The following is a 25,500-nucleotide window of genomic DNA, read 5'->3' as shown; positions in this document are numbered from 1 at the left end:
AAAGGAAAAGGAAACTAAAGTTTAGTGAGCAATAGCTGGAGGTGCTCACAGAGGAGGTTGTGAGGAGCCATGGCCGTTTGTTTGGGAAAAGCTCACTCCAGGTGCCTGAGAGTGAAGAGCGCAGACTCTGGGCAGATATTCAGACCAAAATCTGCGCTGTTGGAGTAGCGCAGCACTCCGTGGAGGAAATAAAGAAGAGGTGGTACGACCTGCGGTCCCGTGTCAAGGAGAGGGTGGCAAGACGACTGCAGGAGGCCAGGAGCACATGAGGTGGCCCACCCTCAGAGACATCCTCCACCCCGATGGAAGACCTAATGGAGTCGACACTCCTACCAGAAGCTGTCAGTGGGGCCACTGACATCGACACATCCGGCACACCTAGTACCAGTAAAGGTAAGTGCAATATTGAAATGTAACCCCATTTGTGTATGTACAAAAGCCCCGTAGGAATTAGCAAGTAGGGCAAAGCATTGTGATAAGAAGTCCATTCCACATCTTCGAAGCAGCACAACAATGACTTATGGGAGTGGTAGTCCACAAGCCAGAGCAGAAAGTAGCACATAGAATGTAAGAACACAACACCCACACCATTGTGATGAGAAGTAACTGTACATTTATTACCATTGTGTGACCTTTGGTGACACATACATTACTGACATGCTGCATATTGTTGTTGCAGGTGGCCCAGGCCCAGCAGCTACTGCAAGTGCCGTTGCGGGGGATACAGAAACCCACCCTGCATCTGACTCAAACACCAGCACAGAATATAGCGCCCATCCAACGCAGGCCTAGGGCAGTACCACTACCCGAATTTAGCCAGGACTCCGATGACCTGCAGGCTGACTCACACACACCTTCCCAAAGTGGCAGATGCACTGGTATGCAGGAGACCCAGCCACAGTGTAGCACAACACCCCGCAGGATGCCAACGTATGCAGGCGCACAGGCTTTTGAAGCAGGTGAGGGACCATCAGTGTTCGGTGGCCTGGAATCTGGGGCCAGATGCAGGAAACGATTAGCGAGTCGCAAACGGCAAAAATTGCCGTTTGCGACTCGCTAATCGCATTTCCCGATGCAGAAATGCATATTGCGAGTCGGGACCGACTCGCAATATGCATTTCAGAATCGCAAATAGGAAGGGGTGTTCCCTTCCTATTTGCGATTCGGAGTGGCATGCAATACCATTTGCGACCGCATATGCGGTCGCAAATGCGTATCGCAGTTACCATCCACTTCAAGTGGATGGTAACCCACTCGCAAATTGGAAGGGGTCCCCATGGGACCCCTTCCCCTTTGCGAATGGACCCAAAACCATTTTTTCAGGGCAGGTAGTGGTCCAAGGGACCACTACCTGCCCTGAAAAAATACCGAAACTAAAGGTTTCTTTTTTTTTTTAAGTGCAGCTCGTTTTCCTTTAAGGAAAACGGGCTACACTTTAAAAAAAAACTGCTTTATTGATAAAGCAGTCACGAACATGGAGGTCTGCTGATGACAGCAGGCCTCCATGTTTGCGAGTGCCTAAACTCGCTATGGGGCCGCAATTTGCGACCCACCTCATTAATATTAATGAGGTGAGTCATTGCGACCCCATAGCGACTCGCAGACGGTGTCTGAGACACCGTTCTGCATACCAATTTGCGAGTTGCAAATTGCGAGTCACAGGGACTCGCAATTTGCAAGTCGCAAATTGCCATTTTCCTACATCTGGCCCCTGGTATGTTAAAGCAGCAGCGCCTGCAAAACAAAAAAATCTTTGCTTTACAAAGGCAGATGCAGGCACACAATACAAACATGGGGGGGCTGCATCGCCAGCTGGAGTGTCTCAATGCGAACCTCAATAAGCTGCATGAGGGACAGACCCAAGCATCGGAGAACACCAGGGAGCTGACTAGTGCAGTGAGGCAACTGTGTCATGAGCTGCGCCACGACAGAGTTAACCACCGCAGGCAGGAGAGACGTTTTGTGGGGATGTTTGGCGGTTTTTGTCGCTCTGTCAATCGGCTGGCAAATTCAACAGCCCTCATATCGCGGCGTGCTGTGGCCGCACAGGTGGAGTCAGCGCACAACAGTAGGGATGTGGCACAAGGACTGGTGCAGATCACAAATGTGATAGACAATCTGATGGGTAACCGCTCTGCCTCACCAAGTGAACTGGGACTGGGGGACACTGAGGACACATCTAGCATCAGCAGCTTAGCTGTGCCCACAACTGCCCACAACTGATGCTAGACGTCGCAGTGCCAGGCACAGCACTGTCTCTGAGGCAGAAAACAGAGGTGCCAGTGAGGCAACAGCACACTCAAGTGGCTTGCGTGGCCGGAGGAAATTAGAGTATTGGCCACAGGGGACTGTTAATGTTTGTGCCATACAGGAAACTATGAAGGAATAGTGAAAATCTGTTATCTGCTTTTGTTTATTGTTTCATTTACGTATTGTTGCTACCAGTGAAACTGATATTACCTGACATTAAGGTAATAAATTTACATACTACCAGTACAATTGTCAGTGGATTTGTGTTGTTCATACTTGCATCTGAAATGGTTGTGCGTGATGTCAGCACGCCTTTGCCTGCCCTCTGCTGCACTGGTCCTGTCTGCTGGCTGTAGGGGTGGTGTGGGATCATCATCCTCATCAGATTCAGAATCACATATTTCCACAGGTATGCCCCTGGTGGTAGCTACATTGTGCAAGATTGCACAAGTAGCCACTATTCTACATGTTGTCTTTGGGCTGTACTGTAGTGCCTCCCCACTTTTGTGGAGGCACCGGAAGCGACTCTTCAGCAGCCCAAAGGTGCGCTCCACCACATTGCGGGTTGCCCTGTGTGCTGCATTGTATCTCCGCTCAGCAGGTGTTGTAGGATTGAGGTAGGGCATCATCATGTAGGTGCGCACTGCGTAGGCACTGTCTCCTGGAAGGAACAGAGGGTATACTGAGTAACTGAGCCATCTGACATCAGCACCCCATCAATGCACCAGTGTACAGAGGGTTAATACCTAGTAGATATCCTTCACCAAACTCCCCAGCTAGCAGTCTTGTGTGAATCCCGCTGTGGCGAAAGATGTACGAGTCATGTGTGCTCCCTGGGTACCTGGCCATGAGATCAGTAATGATATAGGAGGCATTGCAAATCACCTGTATGTTCATGGAATGTTGGTATTTACGGTTGTGGTACACATACTCTGTGGCTGATGGTGGATATATTGCAACATGTGTCCCATCTATGGAACCTAGGACGTGGGGGAACTGTGCTATCTGGTAGAACTCAATTTTTGTCGGCTGTATTTCCTGTGGGGTGTGGGGGAATAGGATGTACTGGTGTATTCTGCTCAGCATAGCTTTGATAAATGCATTGAAAAATCTGGAGAGGGTACTCTGTGATACTCCTCCAGCTGCTGCTATGACCCCATGATAGCTCCCTGAGGCAAGTAGGTGCAGGGAGGATAAGACCTGCACATGGGTGGGTATGCTATTTGTCCTATGTGTTGTGCGCTGCAGTATGGGTTGTAGCTCAGCTATCAGGTCAAGTATCATGGCTGAGTTCAACCTGTACTTCTCAAATATTTCCTCCTCAGTCTGGTCAAAAAGTGTGATGCGCACTCTGAAAATGCGCTCCTGTCTCCTCCTCCCTCTCCTCAAACCTGCCAAGATCCTCATTCTCCTCGCCATGACGTAGAGTGCAGCCATTGTGGAAAAGGGTCTGAGGCATTCTGGGCCTCTTTATATAGGTTGCACCTGGTTACCACCTGTTTTCACTTAGTGGTATTTTGCATGTGCAAAATGCCATTCTGCGAAAAATTGCAATTTGAGATTTTTTCGTGCATTGAATTGCGACTTGGTTTTGCGAGTCGCATTTTGCGTCTTGCAATTTCCTACTTGTAATACCGAATTGCTAATTGCGATTCAGTATTTCATGTCGCAAATTGCGAGACGCAAAATGCGACTCACAAAACCAAGTCACACCGCGAAAAATCGCTATTTTTGCGAATTCGTATTTTTGGTCTGCGAATGCCTTTCATGCATCGCAGACCACGTTTTTGCATTTGCAAATGGCCAAATTTTGGGAATTCGCAGCGTTTGCGAATGCAAAAACGTTTGATACATCTGGCCCTAGGTTACATGGATTGTTAGATTTGACTTGGCAGTGCAACTGTCACCTGACTTTTTAACCAAAACCAATATTATTCTACAGTCATTTACTTCCACACAAATACATATCTATGCCCCTGCTCTTTTTCTTTTCTTTTAATGCTTCACATAAACAAACCCCATTCCTTAAAAGCCAAATCTATTGGCATTGCTAATGCGTGTTAGACTTTGAGGTTCCAGAGGTTCCAGGGTATTTTAGATAATTACCAAACCTACGCTCCATTAACCGGGCCTCACACCTTTATGCTCCAATTACCTCTGTAACTTTTTTAACTTGACTGATCAAACCTCCTTACTATTTTAGCACTAATGCAAAACACAATTAAACTGGTCATGAAATTAAATGTCATCTCTGCATCCATATTGCACTACAAGTGGTTGCAGGCTGCACAGTGTTAAACACATGCTAACCCCGGATCGGTGGATTTATAATTCTATTATTTCTCAATATTTTACAATTCATGTTTTCTTGTGCGTCTACTCCATTTGTCACCATCATTAAACGTTACAGAAAACAATGGCATGTGAAATTAATGCCTAAGACTAAATACATGAAAATATAGGACCGTGTGGCCATTATATCATGTCTGCAAGTGCCTGTAATACTAAATGCCTTTACCAATAACATAATTTTAACATTGAATAATAGTGCATTTATTAAGCCTAATTAAGTTACTGAGATATATCTGCATGCACTTGGATACAACTAACAATTTTAAAAGAAATCTATTGTCTAGTTTTGTTTTTTATTCATTTTATAAAGCTCATGTAGCTCAGGAATTTACCACACAAACCTTGTAGTATATTTTCTGAAGAGCAAATGTGGCATTTGTTTTAGAACTCCAAGAAATACACACAGCAGGTGTTTGAAGTTGTTTTTCAAATGTTACACTCTATCTGATCATGTTGCAAATTGCCCAGCTCCTAAAGTTCACATCAATAATGTTTTCATTAGCTGTGAATATTTAAATTACAAATGATTCGCTCTTTTAGCTCTTAAAATGCCAAAGCTTTCAAGCAGCAGGGATGTTTTGAGGAATATACTGATATTGAATGCTCAACTAAACAGGTCTCCAGGACCGCGCTTTTGTCTAGGTCACTGATTATGTATTAAACAGATGGAACATCTCCGTACCACATGGCATTTAACAGTACTTATAAATGTAATCTGTGTTTTTGCCATCCGCTCAATTTTTTGGGGAAAATGATCACCTTTTACGTGGTGTACTCCCAGATTATTTTCCTTATATGCTTTTGTTGGCTGCAGATCTATGTGTACCTTACCGCTGCTAACCAATGGTAAAGTGTCTTTGCTTTGCCTTTTAACATGATGAAATTGACATACCCTAATTGGCGTATTCAATTTACCTAAAGGTCCCCAGTATGTGGTACAAAATGTACTCCGGGCCTGTAGGTTAAATGTCACCATTGGCCTGCAGCACCCATTGTGCTGCAACACAAAGGTGCAGAGGCAGTGCAGACGTGACTGCAGGCCTAACAATTGTATCATGATAATTGCCATTTTGAACTGTCAAACTAACACTTTTTGGCCTACACCTTCCTTTTAAATATTAATAAATCATCTCTAAGTGGGCCTTACTGCCCATAATGCAGGATGTATAGTATATACAGTAGGGTATGTAAAAAGGTACTGTTAAACATGCCATTACAAGCCCCAGACTTCATTTTTTGACTTTTTGAAAGATATATAACAAGTCAAATTTGCTGGTGAAGTCAGATTTCGAATAGCTATTTAGGAAAGGGTACATTTAGCTCCCCAAAGCCTGTGGGATGCCCAATTCCATGACCCCTACAGTCAACCAGGAGATTATTATGAGGTGTGAACATGCTCTCAGAGCAGGGACAAAAGGCCTTGGGTGTGAGGGGATGTGTTTTTCTCTTGACAGAATTGCCTCTTGGCTGTACCCAGGAACTTGATTATCTTTGAAGAACCCTACCCTGCTACTGACAGATGTAGCTAACACCTGGGTGTGCCCCCACCTATTACCTCCTAGCCAATCAGGCACCAATCCCAAAGGAGGGGAGATGCCCACAGAACTGGCATAGATGGGGTCATTCCGACCTCGGCGGTAAAAGTCGCTTACCGCCGGCCAGAAGGCCGCCATAACACCGCCGCGCCCGCGGGAAACCGCCACGGTCATTCTGACCCGCAACTGGCAAACCGCCAAAAACCCGACATCCACAAAAGTCCGCCACACCAAAGGTCAGCGGGAAACTGGCGATGACCAAACCTCCACCGTCACGCCAACAGAAATACGCCCATGCCATTCCGACCCGCAAATCCCCACAGCGGTCTTTCAACCGCGATATTCCATTGGCGGTACACACCGCCGCGGTCAAAATACACACACCTTTACAAAACACTACCACATTGGATAATTCAAAATACACACACCTGAGACACATACACACACCACTCCCACACACCCAATTAACTATAAAACACACACCCACATCACCCACAAACCCCTACAACCACAATTGCGAGTGAAGGACAGAGAGAGAGAGCACAGCATAGAGTACACCATCACACAGAGGCAAATCACAACATCACCCACACAATTTCCACGCACAAAACACCATACACCACCACACTCTACAACACAGACACCGCCCCTCACCTCATCCACACCACCCCATGGCACGCCAAAGACACCCCAGGTTCTCTGACGCAGAACTCAGGGTCATGGTGGAGGAAATAGTTTGTGTAGAGCCCCAGCTCTTCGGTGCACAGGTGCAGCACACCACACCACCATTGCCAGGAAGATGGAGCTATGGAGCAGAATAGTGGAAAGGGTCAACGCTGTGGGACAGCATCCACACAATCGGGACGACATCAGGAAGCGGTGGAATGACCTACGGGGGAAGGTGCGTTCCATGGTATCAAGGCACAACATCGTGGTACAGCGGACTGGCGGCGGACCCCCACCTACTCCCCCAGAATTCACAGCGTGGGAGGAGGAAGTCTTGCATATCCTGCATCCTGAGGGCCTCGCAGGAGTAGGCGGAGGAATGGACTCTGGTAAGTCAAATCTCCACTACTTCATTCCCCCCACCCCACCTGCATGCCAAATCATACCCCCACCCTCACCCCCACCCCCATCACACCAACTCCTTGCAAATGGCTCACCATTACATCCCCCCATCCCAAAACCTAGCCCTGCGTGCGTCCCCAAAGCATGGACACCCATCCCCAAAGCATGCCCACTGCACACACCCATCACCCCCAAAAGCCACCATCACAAAAGCCCCTACAAGGGAATGCCAGCACTGGGGGACACGGCCACCCACCCATTACACGAAATGTCACACACAGAAGCAATAACCATACTCTTATACCCCTGCAGGACCCGAACGCCACCACACCGCCACGGAGGGTCCAGAGATGTCCATCCCACCCCCAGAAGAGGCCCCCAGTGATGACAGCAGCTCTGTCTCCCTGGACCCTGATGACCAGCCCGGCCCATTGGGGACCTCGGGACAGTCGGTTCCCCACAGACAGCCACAGGCTACACCAGACCTAACCCCCTCTGGGAACACCAGCACAGCTCCCACCCAGCGGGCCCATGCCTCTGTCTCCATGACACGTCAATCAGCGGTGTGTCCACCACTACAGGGCACCCAGGTTGACCCACCACCCCAACAACAACAGGGACCTGGGGGCAGTGGTAGTGGGCACACCGTCCAGGGGACAGAGGCCCAGGGAAACAGGGCAACTGGGAGGGATGCTGTGCGACAGGGGGGGACAGGCCCAGGGAACCGACTCTCCAAGAGGCCCTCTCCTCCATCATGGGAGCATACCACCACTCCCAGGAGACGATGGCTACGGTACTGGCCAGGTTCCAGGAGATCCAGGTCATGCAGGAGCAACAGTACATGGGGTTCAGAGAGGAACTGAGGAACATTAGTTCCGCAATGGGGACCATCGTCGTGGCCCTAACCCAGATAGTCACCACATTGCGGGACCATGTGGCACCACAAAGGGCCCCCGTCACTAGCCTGGACCAGGAACAGCCTACCACCTCTGCCAGCGCTAGTGGACAGGAGGCCCCCACACAACGACGGGCCACCAGAACCCCACCTCCTGCAGAAGAAGAACCACCCCGCAAGCGGAACCTGAGATCTCACAAGAAGACAGAGTAGGATTGCAAGACCCCCGCCAGCAAACGATACCCCGTGATGTAATCCCACTGTCCCACATTGTCATCCTGCCAACCTTGAACTGCCCCTGCTCCATCCTTCCACAGGCATATGGACAATGCACCTGTGCGACTGAGAACTGGACTCTGCCATGGACATTACTCCACCATCACCCATCTCCGTTTTACAATCATGTTCCTTAAATTTAGCACTTGAATTAAATCACTTCTTGCACCCAAAAAATCTGGAGTCTGCTTGTATTTTGAACAAATGTATTAGACATAACAGTGCCAAAATGTTCAGTTACATTGTGATGACAACATACCACTGTCACACAGCTGTAGTCCATGGGCAACCAAAGCAGAGGTCACGAAGTGGGGCCCACAGCTCTGAAAACGGAAGGGAAAGTCACAACTCAGTTAACAGCAACTGGGGGGGAACTCAGACAGTAGAGAGGCAGGAGACTTTAAGTAAATGTAAAATGGCGTGGTTGATTCGTACCTGTGTGCTACTGAAAATACTGTTGTATCACTGTGTCCCTGTTGTCTGTGTCGTCCCCGTCGTCTTCCTCCTCTTCACTCTCCACAGGCTCCACAGCTGCTACAACACCACCATCTGGACCATCCTCCTGCAGGAAAGGCACCTGGCGTCGCAAAGCCAGGTTGTGAAGCATACAGCAGGCCACGATGATATGGCACACCTTTTTTGGTGAGTACATTAGGGATCCACCTGTCATATGCAGACACCTAAACCTGGCCTTCAGGAGGCCAAAGGTTCTTTCTATAACCCTCCTAGTTCGCCCATGGGCCTCATTGTAGCGTTCCTCTGCCCTTGTCCTGGGATTCCTCACTGGGGTAAGTAGCCACGATAGGTTGGGGTAACCAGAGTCACCTATTAGCCACACACGGTGTCTCTGTAGCTGTTCCATCACATAAGGGATGCTGCTATTTCGCATGATGTACGCGTCATGCACAGACCCAGGGAACTTGGCATTTACATGGGAGATGTACTGGTCAGCCAAACAGACCACCTGGACATTCATCGAATGATAACTTTTTCTGTTCCTGTACACCTGCTCACTTCCACTGGGGGGAACCAAAGCCACATGGGTCCCTTCAATGGCACCAATGATGTTGGGGATATGTCCAAGGGCATAGAAATCACCCTTCACTGTAGCCAAATTGCCCACCTCAGGGAAAACAATGTAGCTCCGCATGTATTTCATCAGGGCAGACAACACTCTGGACAAAACCTTAGAAAACATAGGCTGAGACATCCCTGATGATATGGCCACTGTTGTTTGGAATGAGCCACTTGCCAAAAAATGGAGTACTGACAGAACCTGCACCAGAGGGGGAATCCCTGTGGGTTGGCGAATGGGGGACATCAGGTCTGGCTCCAGCTGGGCACACAGTTCCTGTATAGTGGCTCGGTGAAGTCTGTATGTCAGTATGACATGTCGTTCTTCCATTGTCGACAGGTCCACCAGCGGTCTGTACACGGGAGGATTCCTCCATCTCCTCGCAAGTCCCAGCGGACGGTGCCTAGGAAGGACAACATGGAGCACAGAGTCAAGCAACCCACAGGTACGTAACCACAGTTTGCACAAAACACGATTCGCTATGCATTGAATGGCTTGTATGAGTGGCAATGCAAGGCCTAGGCCTGTGTGACGCAGTAGAAATTAAGCCATATGGGCCCTTGAAATGGCGGCTGCTTGACCTGTGAAGTGTGACAATGGGATGTGAGGTCAATGCGCTGGCGTGGCACACCGTGGCGGTAGGCGGTTGAAGACCGCGGCGCAAAGCAGCATTGGTTAACATTGAACCCTATGGGTCTCAGGAGCCAATGATGATGTGCGCCGGCGGTCGCAGTACGCACCGCCGCGGTATGCACCGCCGCGGGCGTGACCGCCATTTTCTAACTGCTTAATGACTCGAGACCTGATCATCCACAGGAGAGGACCTATACTGCAAGTGCTGCTGTGACCTCGGTCTGGGAGATACAATGGCTGCTGCGACTGGGGAAAGGGCCCCTGCCTTCACATCTGAGGAATTGGAGAAACTTGTGGATGGGGTCCTCCCCCAGTATGCGCGACTCTACGGTCCTCCAGACCAACAGGTAAGTACACAGGGAGCACGTAGTATGGGCTATGCCTGTGTTGAGTGGGGTGGGTGTAAGATGGTGTAGAGGGGTGCGAATGGGGAGTGCAACGCATGACAGATGAGAGCATGTGCCACATGGCAAGGTTGGGGAGGGGGGGCCACTCACATCGACCATGCAGGAAAGTGATGATATTTCTTGTTCCATCCTGTCCATGTCACATAGGTCAGCGCCCATCAGAAGATCGACATTTGGCGTGCCATCGCCAAGGACGTCCGGGCCCTGGGGGTCCACAACAGACGGGGCACCCACTGCCGCAAGAGGTGGGAGGACATCCGCCGCGGGAGCAGAAAGACCGCCGAGGCTCTGCTGGGGATGGCCTCCCAACCTAGGAGGGGTGCCACACGGCAATTGACCCCCCTGATGTCCCGGATCCTGGCGGTGGCCTACCCCGATTTGGATGGGCGCGTGAGGACATCACAGCAGACACAAGGGGGTGAGTATCAGCACATTCTGCTATATTAGCGCCCAGTGGAGGTGTCTGGGTGGGGGAGGAGGGCTGTGGCTATCTCTAGGCCAGGGCGGTTTCTGTAGGCTAGGCCCCTCCGTTAGGCATGGCCCTGTGCCCCCGCCCCCCACCTCTGTAGGGTGCTAAGTACAGATATCCATGGTTGGGCCTCACCTATGTGTGCATTTGTCGTCCATTGACTTGTATGCCAAGTCACAATAATTGAGTAGTGTACCCCGAGTGCGCGGCGTAGTGCAGGGGGCTTCTGTGTCTGTCCTCTCCGCCAACTGTGCCGCCAATGCATGCACTCAACATGTCTTTCTTTCTTCTCCCCCCCTTTTTTTGGTTTTCCTGTTCATGTGTGCATTAGCATCATCAGGCGGAGGAGAAGTGGCATTGGCGCACGAGGGAGCTGCATCTCACATGGCCCCGGAGGGCCATGCAACCGACTCAGAGTACACCAGTGAGACGGAGGGCGAGGGGGGCTCCACAACGGGGACCCGTGGAGACGTCAGCGACACCGACACGTCCTCGGAAGGGAGCTCCCTTGTGGTGGCGGCACCACCCGTGCCCACCGCAACAACAGGTACAGCCGCCACCCAGCGCACCAGCCCCCGCCCTCCCAGCAGCCCCTCAGCGTTCGCCCCGTGGCCGCTCGGCCAGGAAGCCGGGCATCTCCTTCGCCCCTGGCACCTCAGGTCCTGCCCCAGTTACCCCTGCAGCCCTCAGTGCGGAGATCATTGACCTCCTCCAGACGCTCATTGTTGGGCAGTCTACCCTTTTGAATGCCATCCAGGGGGTAGAAAGGGAGGTGCATCGGAGCAATGTATACCTGGAGGGCATTCATTTGGGTCAGGCTGCCCATCAGCGATCGTTCAACGCTCTGGCCTCAGCACTGACGGCAGCAATTGTCCTTGTGTCTAGCCTCCCCCCTCCAACTTCCTCAACCCAGTCCCACTCCCCTGTTCCTCTGCCTATCCCAGACACACCTACTGACCAGCCGGCACACACCTCAACACCCAAGGGCAGCTCATCCAGACATAAGCACCACAGATCACACAAGCATTCACCCAAGCAACATCCACATGCAGACATGCCAACAGCCACTGCCTCCTCTATGTCCCCCTCCTCCTCGTCTCCCTCCTCCCTCCTTGTGACGTCTCCACTCACACCTGCATGCACACCACCATCAGCCAGTACGTCCATCACCACCACACCCACAAGAACAGTCCGCACACATGCAGTCACCACCCCCACTGCCATTTACACGTCCCCTGTGTCCTCTCTCACTGTGTCTGTCACCCCCTCTTCCAAACCACACAAACGCAGGCAGTCACCCACCCAGCAGCCATCCACCTCACGACAGCCTCCAGCACAAGCACCTGCACCCAAAGACAGCACACTTGACTCTCCTACAACCACATCCTCTCCCTCCACTCCCATACCCACTGCACCTACCCTTCCCATTGCTCCTAAAAAGTTGTTCCTCTCCAAAATTAACCTCTTTGCATCACCTGACCCACCCCCTCCATCTCGTAAGAGTCCAAACAGCACCTCAGCCACCACAAGCCCTGCACCTACTAGGACCATCGTTCAGGGCTATTGGAGTCCACCAGCTCCTAGGCCAGGAACATCGGCCACCAGCAAGGGGACAGCCAGCCCACTCCCTGGGAAAAAAACAAAAAAAGGGAAGGGCCGGCGCGACAGGCCTGAGACGGCTGCCCCCAAGGACACCACCCTTGCACCGTCACCTGGCCCATCCACAAAGGGAGGCAATGGCCCCAGAGATTCCGCCAAGGTGGGCAAGGGCAGCAGGGCGGACAAGTCCAGCAGCAGGCGAGCTGCCCAGGAGGGCCCCACCAGCCCCATTTGGGGTGTGACGGAGGACACCCAGGGGCCAAGGAGTCCTGCACAGGAGGGCCCGCAAGCGATAGGTCGGATGGCGACTGAGCGGGAATGATTGCCCAGATCTGGTTCCCTAGGAACACAAGACAAGTACCGCTGAACAGGAGGGCCCCGCCGTGAGAAGCACCGCTGAACAGGGCCCCGCCGTGAGAAGCACCGCTGAACAGGGCCCCGCCGTGAGAAGCACCGCTGAACAGGGCCCTGCCGTGAGAAGCGCCGCTGAACAGGGCCCCGCCGTGAGAAGCACCGCTGAACAGGGCCCCGCCGTCTCTGCACCGCTACGCTGGACCCTTCCTCTCAAGCACCGCTCCGCTGGGCCCTTCATCTCAAGCACCGCTCCGCTGGGCCCTTCCTCTCAAGCACCGCTCTGCTGGGCCCCGCCGTCTCTGCAGCGCTCCGCTGGGCCCTTCCTCTCAAGCACCGCTCCGCTGGGCCCTTCATCTCAAGCGCCGCTCCGCTGGGCCCTTCCTCTCAAGCACCGCTCCCCTGGGCCCTTCCTCTCAAGCACCGCTCCGCTGGGCCCTTCATCTCAAGCACCGCTCCACTGGGCCCTTCATCTCAAGCACCGCTCCGCTGGGCCCTTCCTCTCAAGCACCGCTCCGCTGGGCCCGCCGTCTCTGCACCGCTCCGCTGGGCCCTTCATCTCAGGCACCGCTCCGCTGGGCCCTTCCTCTCAAGCACCGCTCCGCTGGGACCCGCCGTCTCTGCACCGCTCCGCTGGGCCCTTCCTCTCAAGCACCGTTCCGCTGGGCCCTTCATCTCAAGCACCGCTCCGCTGGGCCCTTCCTCTCAAGCACCGCTCCGCTGGGCCCTTCATCTTAAGCACCGCTCCGCTGGGCCCTTCCTCTCAAGCACCGCTCCGCTGGGCTCCGCCGTCTCTGCACGGCTCCGCTGGGCCCTTCCTCTCAAGCACCGCTCCACTGGGCCCTTCATCTCAAGCACCACTCCGCTGGGCCCTTCATCTCAAGCACCGCTCCGCTGGGCCCTTCCTCTCAAGCACCGCTCCGCTGGGCCCCGCCGTCTCTGCACCGCTCCGCTGGGCCCTTCCTCTCAAGCACCGCTCCGCTGGGCCCTTCATCTCAAGCACCGCTCCGCTGGGCCCTTCATCTCAAGCACCGCTCCGCTGGGCCCTTCATCTCAAGCACCGCTCCGCTGGGCCCTTACCCTCAAGCACAGCTCCGCTGGGCTCCGCCGTCTCTGCACGGCTCCGCTGGGCCCTTCCTCTCAAGCACCGCTCCACTGGGCCCTTCATCTCAAGCACCACTCCGCTGGGCCCTTCATCTCAAGCACCGCTCCGCTGGGCCCTTCCTCTCAAGCACCGCTCCGCTGGGCCCCGCCGTCTCTGCACCGCTCCGCTGGGCCCTTCCTCTCAAGCACCGCTCCGCTGGGCCCTTCATCTCAAGCACCGCTCCGCTGGGCCCTTCCTCTCAAGCACCGCTCCGCTGGGCCCGCCGTCTCTGCACCGCTCTGCTGGGACCTTCATCTCAAGCACCGCTCCGCTGGGCCCTTCCTCTCAAGCACCGCTCCGCTGGGACCTTCATCTCAAGCACCGCTCCGCTGGGCCCTTCCTCTCAGGCACTGCTCCGCTGGGCCCTTCATCTCAAGCACCGCTCCGCTGGGCCCTTCCTCTCAAGCACCGCTGGCCCATTGGCAGGGCCGGATCTGTGTCAGGCAGGGCTTCACGAAGCACTCTGGGCACCATGCCTCCTTCATAACCAGTGGAGTCTGTAATCCACCAGATGGACTGTGGCTTTACACTCCCCAGGATGGTACAGTGGGCAACCCACCCACTGTAGAGACTTGTGAGACTGTGGCTTTGCACTCCCCAGGATGGTACAGTGGGCAAGCCACCCACTGTAGAGACTTGAGAGACTGTGGCTTTGCACTCCCCAGGATGGTACAGTGGGCAACCCACCCACTGTAGAGTCTTGAGAGACTGTGGCTTTGCACTCCCAAGGATGGTACAGTGGGCATGGAGGCCCCTCGTGGATCTGGCATCGTGGACTCATGTGGCTGAGGTGCCCCCCCTTCCCTTCCCCCTGAGGTGCCTGTGGTTTTATTATCTGATGCCCCAGCAGTGTTCTCTCCAATGGAATCGGGTCTCGTGTGTGGGCTTTGCCCATGTGTTAATGCACATTGGCCCACGAACAATGGCATGTAGCCAATATGTGCCGGACTTTTGGACTATGTGTACATTGTTCATGATGTGATTTATTTATTTTAAATATCTCATATTTCACTTCAGTTCAAATATGCTTTAATATACTTCTATTTTAATGATCATTTTCTTGTGTCTTTGAATTATTCCGGGGGGTTTGGGGGGTGTAAATCTGAGTTGTTGCTCTGCTTTGGTGTGTGGGGATTTGGGGGGGGTGGGTGTGTCGCGTATGTGTGTGCCCGTTACATTTTCTCCTCCCCCCTCCCCTCTGTCGTAGGTGCAGTACTCACCGTTGTCTCCTGCGGCGGCGTTCGTGCTCCTGGTAGAGGAGCAGGTAGACAATCGCTGGTAGGATGTTTAATTCGGGTTCCATGCTGTCCAGATTGCTCGTGGAGTGTATAAAGGTGAGCGTTTTCTCGTTCGTGGTCTGTTTCTGCCGTGTTTTTATAGGCGGGGCTCCCAACCCGGAAAAGGTGGCGGATTGGTGGGTCGTGATAGGGTGGGCGGTACATTGTCTGCCGCCTGTCTGTTGGCGGTGACCGCCGCGCTGTTTGTTTGCCCCGCCGTGGCGGTCGGAGTGTTAAAGTGGCGGGCTGTGTTGGCGGTTCCCGCCAGGGTCTGAATTCCATATTTTTTACCGCCTGCCTGTTGGCGGGTTGGCCGCCGCTTTAACACCAACCGCCAGGGTCAGAATGACCCCCAGAGTGTCTACAGAGGAGGGGCTGCTCATTTCCATGGCCACACCCCTGGGGCTGGCACAAGAGTTTTGTACAGGGCAAGAAAGCTTCTGGCATCTTGGTTTTAGGAAGGAAGGGACACATTGGGATTGTTTGCAGTATGGCAACAGGGTCTGCCTCAAAAGTAGGTAGGGTTCCCCCTTGAAAATTGTAATTTTTTGGTTAGAGCGTGGCTAGCAGTATATCTCACCTGCAGTATGGTGCCACGTGAAAAATGTGGCATCCATAGTACCCTGCTTGGAACACTGTCTGGACCTGTTAAAGAACAGGAAAGGACTGGACTGGCAGTTTATACCCAATAAGAGCCTAGAAGAATGGCCTCTTATATCTAGGACCCAGAAGTGAACTCTGAGGGTCATAGTTCTGATCTCCTCTTCCAACTAAAGGAATATAACAAGCTACAAGACAACTTTTGGCAACTGCCCAGCTGACCAGCTCCAACTGTTCTGGACCCTGTTGCTGGCTTCTCCTGGAGCGAGTCTCAACATCCTGGACCATTGGCTGGTGTCATAGTGTACTCCTACTAACTTTTCCTGAACTCTGGTTGCCCTTCTTAAATTTTTGACATCTTGGTCTCATTTTATTTATTGGAATATTCTCAATTCATTTAAATTGTTTGATATTTTTCCTGTGTTGTGTTTTGACTTTATAAGCTTTGCTGTATTGCATAAATACTTTACACACTACCTCTAGCTAAGACTGTCTGCTCTGTGCCATAGCTACCAGGGAGATGAGCTCAAATTTATTTAGTGACTTTAGTGGTTCACCTTTAAAAGGACTGTGAGTATTACTTGAGGTAAATACTCATCCCTCTAAACTAATAACCCAACTTTTGCATTAGTGAAAGAGTAGAATGATCAATGCATTTTGGACTTTTTTCCATGGGTATTAGACTTGGCATTCTGGGCATGGTTTTCCCTAACTTTTTGCCTTCAAACACCCTGTCTTTGCTGACTTGGTTTTTGCTGGCCTTAGGATTTTATAACCTTTACCACTGCTAACCAGTGCTAAAGTGCTTATGCCCTTTCCTAAAATGTATTAACATTGGCTTATCCCCAGTTGGCATTTTTAATTTAATTTTAAGTCCCAACTGGAGTGCACTACTGGTACCCAGGTCCTGTACAATTAATGGTACTAGTGGACCTGCCACACTGATTGTGCCACCCAATTTAGTAGTTGTTTAGACCTGTGTCAAGTTTGCCACTGCAGAGTCTGTATGTCTAGTTTTAAACTCCCATGTCAAACTGGCAAAATAAACCTTTTGCCATGCCCAAACCTTCATTTTTAACACATATGTCTCCCCTAAGGTAGGCCCTAGACAGCACTAAGTGCAGGGTGCAGTGTATTAAAAAAGTTGAACATGAACATTTACTTTTCACATGTCCGGGTAGTGAGAAACTCTTTAATTTGTTTTTCACTACTGCAAGGCCTATCTCTCCCATAGGATAATATTGGGATTACCTTACTATGGTCCTCATTACAACCCTGGCGGTCGGTGTTAAAGCGGTGGTAAGACCGCCTAAAGGCTGGCGGTAAAAAAAAATGGAATCACGACCATGGCAGAAACCGCCAACATAGACAGCCACTTTAACACTCCGACCACCACGGCGGTACAAACAAACACAGCGGCCGTCACCGCCAACAGACAGGCGGAAGACGACCACGGTGAGTACTGCACCTACAACACAGGGGAGGGGGAGGGAAAAGAGAGTGACACATACACGCAACACGCAACACCCCCACCACCACCCACACCCTCAACAACATACACACAAATACATGCTGCAACATTACATTTACACCCCCCACCCTCATGGAAGAACGCAAGGACAAAAGGAAATAAGTCGAACGATTGTAATCAATAAAAATCCATTTGTCAAAACTTTATATACAGTATAAACAATTATGTACACCATCCAATCAAGTCCGGGTAGTGCACCATTCATAGTCCGTGGACCACTGGGCCTAACATGCATGAGCGAGTCCCAGACTAGATACCAGACTTGAAACGGAGAGAACACTGCTGGGGCATCAGATCGAAATGAAACAGGCACCTCAGGGGGAAGAGAAGGGGGGCACCTCAGCCGGATGAGTGCATGCCTTTCTTCACTGGTTCTGGAGGGGGCTTTGTGCCAGAGTGCTTCATCCTGCCAAGGACTGAGGTAGTGGATGCCTTTCTCCACTGGTTCTGGAGGGGGCTTTGTGCCCAGAGTGCTTCATCCTGCCAAGGACTCAGGTAGTGGATGTGACACTCCACTGACGGTGGTGCAACATGCAAGCTTCCCATGCTCCTGGAACTGACCACCAGCCTCATACGACTGACCACTGGGGATGGCAGCAATGTTTGAGGTGGTACCACTGGCTCAGGATGTTGAGGGGCCGCTGGCGGTGCTGGCAGCGGTGTCAGTAGCGGCAGTTCTGGTGGCAGGCTCACTGACTGCGGTGCTGGCGGACGGTGTCAGTAGCGGCGGGTCTGGTGGCGGGCTCACTGACGGCGGTGCTGGTGTAGAGCTCAGTGTCTGGGGTGCTGGCGGCGGTGTCAGTAGCGGCGGTGCTAGTGGCTGGCTCACTGACTGCGGTGCTGGAGGCAGTGTCAGTAGCAGCAGTGCTGGTGGCGGATTCACTGACGGCAGTGCTGGTGAAGGCCTCAGTGTCTGGGGTGCTGGCGGCGGTGTCAGTAGCGGCAGTGCTAGTGGCTAGCTCACTGACTGCGGTGCTAGCGGCAGTGTCAGTAGGGGCAGTGCTGGTGGCGAGCTCACTGACGGCGGTGCTGGTGAAGGCCTCAGTGTCTGGAGTGCTGGCGGAGGTGTCTGTGGCGGCAGTGCAGGTGGCTGTGCCGGTTGCGGTCTTGTCCGCCGTGCAGGTTGGCATTGACGTGGACCTGCCTTTCATTTTCAGGCCCTTCCCCACCTTGGATGGTGGCGCAGCTGTCTTGCCACTTTCAATTTTTGTCTTGACTGAGCCCCTGGTAGCAGGTGTTTTGGCCTTCTCCCTCTGGGATGTGGGCAACTTTTTCTGTTTTGGAGGTGGCGGAATGTCCTTGCCCTCGCTCCTTTGGACACTGGCAGCCCTGTTGCTTGGCGCACTCCAAAATCCCGTTATTGCTGGCACCACTGTGCCCGGTGATGTGGTGGCTGAGGTGCTGGGTTGGGACCTGGAAAGGCTGGCCCTAGGGGACGGACGGGGGGGGAGGTGTAGGGAAGAGGTCAACATTTGATAGGAAAAGTTTTTTAGACACACTGGGACGGGTAGATAGAGGGGGTATGGGAGTGGAGGAAGAGGTAGTGGTTGTAGGAGGTGTTTGTTTGGTGACTTTGGGTGAAGGTGCATGGGCTGTAGGCTGTTGTGAGATGGATGGCTGTTGGGGGGTGTGTGACTGCGTTTGTGTACTTTGGGAGGAGGGCTCACAGACAGACTGGGAGAGGACACAGGGGATGTGTGAATGGTAGTGGTGGAGGTGAATGCACGTGAGTGGTGGTGATGATGGGTGTGCTGGTGATGGAGGTAGTGGCTGAGGATGTAGTGCATGCAGGTGTGAGTGGAGACGAGACTGGGAGGGAGGAGGGAGACGAGGAGGAGGGGGACACAGTGGAGGCAGTGGATGTTAGTATGTGTGCATGGGTATGATGCTTGTGTGAGTGCCTGTGGGATGTGTGGTGCTTATGTTTGCCTGAGCCACCCTTCTGTGTTGAAGTGTGTGCATGCTGGTCTGATGGTGTGCTTGGGATAGGCTGAGGTATAGGGGATTGGGTCTGGGTGGAGGAAGTTGGAGGGGGGAGGCTGGGCACAGGGACAATGGCTGCCGTCAGTGCTGAAGCCAGAGCCTGAAATGCTCTCTGTTGGGCTGCCTGGCCAGAATGAATGCCCTCCAGGTATGCATTTGTTTGCTGCAACTGCCTCTCTACACCCTGGATGGCATTCAGAATGGTAGACTGCCCAACAGTGAGGGATCTCAGGAGGTCAATGGCCTCCTCACTGAGGGCAGCAGGGCTGACTGGGGCAGGGCCTGAGGTACCTGGGGCAAAGGAGATGCCCACCCTCCTGGGTGAGAGGCCACGGGACACACGTTGAGGGGCTGCTGGAGGGCAGTGCTGGTAGGGGGGTTGGCGGCTGTACCTGTTGATGCGGTGGGCACAGTGGGGCCCACCACGGCAAGGGAGCTCCCATCAGAGGAGGAGTCGGTGTTGCTGGTCTCCGCTCCTGTCCCCGCCGTGGAGCTCCCCTCGCCCTCCGTCCCACTGGTGACTTCAGACTCCGTTGTCTCGCCCTCCAGGGCCATCTAGGATGCCGCTCCCTCCTGACCAGTGGCACAGCTCCTCCACCTGATGATGCTAATGCACACAAGAACAGGGAGACCTGTTTCCTGAGGGGGGAGGCTCTGTGGAGGCATGTGCCAGTGTGTGGGGAACCGACTGTCCCGAGGTCCCAGATGGGCTGGGCTGGTCATCTTGATCCAGTTGGACAGGGCTGCTGTCATCACTGTGGGCCTCTTCTGTGGGGGGGTGGACATGTCTGGAACCTCCTGTCCGGTGACGTTGGGTAGGGTTCCTGCAGGGGTGTAAAGGCATGATTATTGCATCTGTGTGTGCCATTGTGTGCAATAGGTGGGTGACCCTGTACCCCAGTGCTTACATTCTTGTGCAGGACCTTGTGTGATAATTGTTTTGGGTTCTGTGTGGGTATCTGTAGTGGACATTGTTTGGTGATGTGTGTCCATGCTTTGTTTTTGCATGCAGGGCTTGGTGTTGGGATGGGTGGTTTGTGATAGTGGGACATATGTGAGGTGTTGGAGTGATAGGGGTGAGGGTGGGGGTATGTGATAGCATGCAGGTAGGGTGGGGGATATGATTGTAAAGAGTTGACTTACCCAAGTCCATTCCACCTGCTACTCCTGCGAGGCCCTCAGGATGCAGTATATCCAAGACCTGCTCCTCCCATGTTGTTAGTTGTGGGGGAGTAGGTGGGGGTATGCCGCCAGTCCTCTGAACTGCAATCTGGTGTCTTGAGACCACGGAACGCACCTTCCCCCGTAGGTCGTTCCACCTCTTCCTGATGTCATCCTGTGTTCTTGGCTGCTGTCCCACTGCGTTGACCCTGTCTACGATTCTGCGCCATAGCTCCATCTTCCTAGCTATGGAGGTGTGCTGCACCTGTGATCCGAATAGCTGTGGCTGTACTCGGATGATTTGCTCCACCATGACCCTGAGCTCCACCTCAGAGAACCTGGGGTGTCTTTGCAGTGCCATGGGGTGATGTGGGTGATGTGTGAGATGGTGTGTGTTGTGATGTGTGAGGGGATGTGTTTGTGTGAGGTGTGTGGATGTTGTGTGAGTGAAGGTGTTGTGTGCCTGTGGATGCTAGTTTGTTGATGGTGGTGTCTCTCTCTGGTCTTCTTTAGCAATTCTGGTCGTAAGGGTTTGTGGGTGATGTGGGTGTGTGTTTTATATTGGATTGGGTGTGTGGGAGTGGTGTGTGTATGTGTATCAGGTGTGTGTATTTGGAATTGTCCAATGTGGTTGTGTTTTGTAAAGGTGTGTGTATTTTGAGCACAGCAGTGTGTACCGCCAATGGAATACCGCGGTTGAAAGACCGCCGCGTGGATTCGTGGGTTGTGATAGTGTGGGCATATTCCTGTTGGCGTAACGGTGTCAGTTTTGTTATCGCCAGTTTATCACTGACCTTTGGTGTGGTGGACTTGTGCGGGTGTCTGGATTTTGGCAGATTCCGAGCTGTGGGTCATAATAGCTGTAGCGGAATTCCACCGCCGCAGCGGTGTGTTGGCGGTCTTCTGCACGGCGTTAAGCGGGATTTACCACCAATGTTGTAATGAGGGCCTATATCTTATAAGTAGAATTCACAATCTGAAAGAGATATACTTTTTGACTTTGATGTCTCTGAAATCACAATTTAACATTAAAACTTATGGTAAAGTCAGATTTTAAATTGCAATGCTGAAAATGCAGTTTTTTACTTCAGCTGTTTGGTGCCTTTTTCCTGTCTGTCCTGTCTGTAATTACATATCTGGGGTGGGGTAATGGCTGGGCTTTGTGTATTCCTCCTGGACAGTCACTTACAATGGGAGTTTAGATGTGACTTGATTGCTTTGATGGGCCATCTTTGGCAGGATGGGAAGGAGGGGCTGTGCACAGCCACACATATACCAGAATAAGCTTTGTCCTGTCCACACAAAGGCTGAATAACCAACTATTTTCACTCTGGAGCCACAGAAGGAAGAGCAGGGACTCTGTGTACTTCAAAAACATGTCTTTAAAGTCTCTTCCACTTCAAAGGCCCACTGGCTACAAGTACTGGACCTCTTACACAACCACTTCAGTACACTTCCCGACCTATGGATTCTCTGCCAGGAAGAAGGACGGCTGTGCTGTTGAAGGCCTGCCACTCTGCTGGACTGCTGTTTGCTGGACTCATGCTCTGCTGTGCTTACCTGCTCTGCTACACTCTTGCCTGAGAGTGAGAAGGACCCGATCTGAATCTCTCCAACTCAGACTCCAGAGTATCTCAAAGGAGTAGTCGGTTGGCCTCCTGAATTGAAATCTCAGGGGCATAGCAGACATCCAACCAACATGCTCCTGCACCTGTCCTACCAAGTGGTGCACCCCAGTCTTGAGCTCTTGGAAGTGGACCTAATGTGTTTGCTCCAGCGGAACCAACACATCCTCTGCTACCTGGGTAGAACTGATACATCAAGCTGTTGCGTGGGCAAAATTAATGCATCACTCCTCCACCTTCTAAACCAACACTGTGGCGCTTTCTTCAGTGCAAGGTCCCCACATCTCCATGACAGCGAATCTCTGCACTAATGCATCACCATCACTCCGTGGGAAACTTTGATACATCTCCTCAACTGCATGGGGAAAATCGGCGGAACTCCTCAACGGTGTGGTTCTGAACCAACTTAACACTCTGCAACCAGGATTTAAAGTACATTAGTTCTGAGGGCCCAACATGGTCATTGTAGCCTACCTTCACTCCATCGCTTCTGGCCTGAACTTTCGACTTTGTTCTGGTCCAGTGCAACCAGATAGTCCCAATTGGGGCATTTGGCTTCTAAGCGCTATTTTACAGTTTATTCTTTAAAATTCAGAAATCAATTTCTACTTATTGAATGTTTGCCATTTTGGTATTGTTAAATTTATTACCTGGTGTGGAATCCTTTTTGAATGGTGTTGTCACTGTTTTACTATTTGAAGTATTGCACAGATACTTTATGCATTTCCTTCAAGTTAACCCTGCCTGCTCTGTGCCAAGCTACCAGAGGGTGAGCACAGGTTAAATTGGGTGTTGTGTGTGCCTTACCCTGACAAGAAGTGTGGCTGCTGCTAGACCAGGCTCATTCCCCAGTCAACCAACAACCCAGTTTCTAACTTTGGGCATCAGTTGGAGTTATCTAGGTGTTGTAGATTGCATTTGGACAACCTGACACTGACCTTTCTACGCCTGGTTTCAAGACTCATAAGCAAACAGCAGAAATAACAATTATTAGCAAAGTCAATAGCTTAAGCTACTTTGTAAGTGAATGTGGTTCTTCATTGATTGATGAGATTGCATATATGTTTGTGTGAATGGGTGAATAGGCAAACACTTGGGTGGATAAATGAGCAAATGATTAAGTTCATGCATAACTACTTAGTGAGTAATGGGTAAGTAACGGGTAAGCGAGTTGCTAGGCAGATGAAAGATTGAATAAGTAAGTGACTGACTGATGGGCGATTGGATACATTTGAGAGTGCTTGAATAGATTAATGGTGAATGAATGTATAGCACGTATGAGGACGTTCAACAGGTGTGATGTTGCTGTACTTCGTAGAGTTGTCATTGTTACTTATTTTGAACATCATTTCACTGTGATCTTTGCTTTGTTTACTGAGTGAAAGTTACAGTTACTCAAAGTGTTCTCAATGTCTATCCCAGTGACAGCTATTAGCATCCGTGCTGTTGTGCAGAATTTTCCAGTGCTAGCGAGAGCTGAAGACTCTATTGATGCCATAATTGCAATGTTGGATCCTGTGCTGATGTATAGAGAATCTTAGTCATTCAGGAGTTGGCAGGAAAGAGTATGGTGGAGGACCAGGAACTACAATCTCATGGAACCCTGATTGAGCCTTCACACAGGTAGCCAATGGATAGCTCACAATTTAGCATGATTTCTCAGGCTTCTCTTAGGCCTATTCTGATGGTCGCCTTATGTTCCTGAACAGCACAAATGGCATCTCAGTAATCTTAGTTCCCTTACTCAGGCAGTTCACAACTAAAAACTATATATATTCTAAAGTAAATAGTACTAAGGTGAACTGCTGGAGTCTATGGTTTGGAAGCATTGATGTAACAAACTTGTTTTCTATTTTTTCTGATTTTTTTGTGGACTCTAAGAGAGGCACTGCCAGTGAGTAAATGATGAGTATACTGTGGGGTGAAGGTGTAGAATAGCTTTTGTAAGGTACAAATCCTATCCTAGAAAAAAGAATGAAGAGGTACTGAGCAGGCCAAAGAGACACTCCAAGAAATAATAACACACGTAAAAAATATCAGTGGAAGCTGGTGGTGCATAAGGTTGATTAATGAATTTTGACATATGAGTGAGCTGAACATTTCCTGGAGGGTTGGGGTTCTCACCCTAAGAATTGTTTTCAAAATCGATCTTAAATGGTGGAATCTAGTCCACATATAGGGTACATGTGACCCTGGAGTTTGCTCTTAGTTCACAGTTAACATTGTCATTAGAATTGGGGCAGGAATGTTTCTTAGTTCAGGTTTAAAAACATTTGCTTTTAATCAATACATCTCAATGGAGAAATCCAATCTGACATACTAAGGTGAAAAACTTCTGCATGTTAAAGAAATGCACTTTATGAATATTGAAGACACCTTATTATCCACAATGCTTGTTTCCAGTCCAGGGAGGACCTGGCTTGGAAGTTCAGGCTGGACTGTTTCCACTGAAAGCAGGGTCAAGACTGATTTGCGTATGACTGGGTTCAAACTGGGTGGTATTGCACTCCGTCCATCATTTTATTTTGTGATATTCACATCTTATTATTTTGTAATAGAAGTGTTTCACCTTGAAATACCTGATCCACTGAAAAGTATTTATTAAAAGTGACACATTAAATCTGAACTGAGAAACGTTCTGTCCTCCACGTGCCCTGATGAAGATGGTACTGAACCAAGGCATTTGAAGTGGAAACCATTGCAATTTTTTGAACTCATTGATTGCAAGTTTTCAAATAAATGTGGTAGGCTTTGTGCACCTATTATAAGCAACCTGGATGCACATCAACCCTTCTACAATTGAAAGAACTTGGAGCACACAAGAAGCAAAATTCCCATCCATCCAAAGGCATTCTTCAAGAAGGGTACTACCTACTGCTAACGTGCATTCAAGCTCCGCCCCTTCAGGCAGGATCCAGTACTAAAACATCACTCAACCACACCACCTCACTGTTTACACACGAGGACAACGATAATACATTTTAAATAGAAAGATATTTATCATAAATAACGTCCAGAGGACAGCTGCTTTCATATTAAGGACCTGCACTGGTTCATAAATCACTTTATACATCTGTAAAGAGCAACCAGGCTTCACAAGCGTTTATGTGTTGTAATAGGCCTCATGCCGAATATTGGGCTATTAGTTGCTTCATAAAGTGATTGGCTTCCCATAAGCTAATGGGCCACTCTTTGTTGCTGTAAAATTGCTGCTGAATGTGTGACAAAATCACAAATAGCCTCTCAACAGTGAAGAGACACTGGGGGTC

General features: G+C 51.1%; 1 protein-coding gene across 1 annotated transcript in view; it reads left to right on the top strand.

Moving 5' to 3' along the window:
• Positions 1-302: 302 nt before the first annotated feature.
• The window catches only part of LOC138301718 (submandibular gland secretory Glx-rich protein CA-like), a 55,788-nt gene continuing 30,590 nt past the window's right edge, over positions 303-25,500 (top strand). The window contains exon 1 of the mRNA XM_069242232.1: positions 303-393. Within this exon, the coding sequence (XP_069098333.1) occupies positions 303-393 (91 nt within the window). The remainder of the gene's footprint in view (positions 394-25,500) is intronic.

Source organism: Pleurodeles waltl, chromosome 6 (genome assembly GCF_031143425.1).
Source record: "Pleurodeles waltl isolate 20211129_DDA chromosome 6, aPleWal1.hap1.20221129, whole genome shotgun sequence".
Taxonomy (NCBI): domain Eukaryota; kingdom Metazoa; phylum Chordata; class Amphibia; order Caudata; family Salamandridae; genus Pleurodeles; species Pleurodeles waltl.
This window is presented reverse-complemented; position numbering and strand designations above follow the sequence as displayed.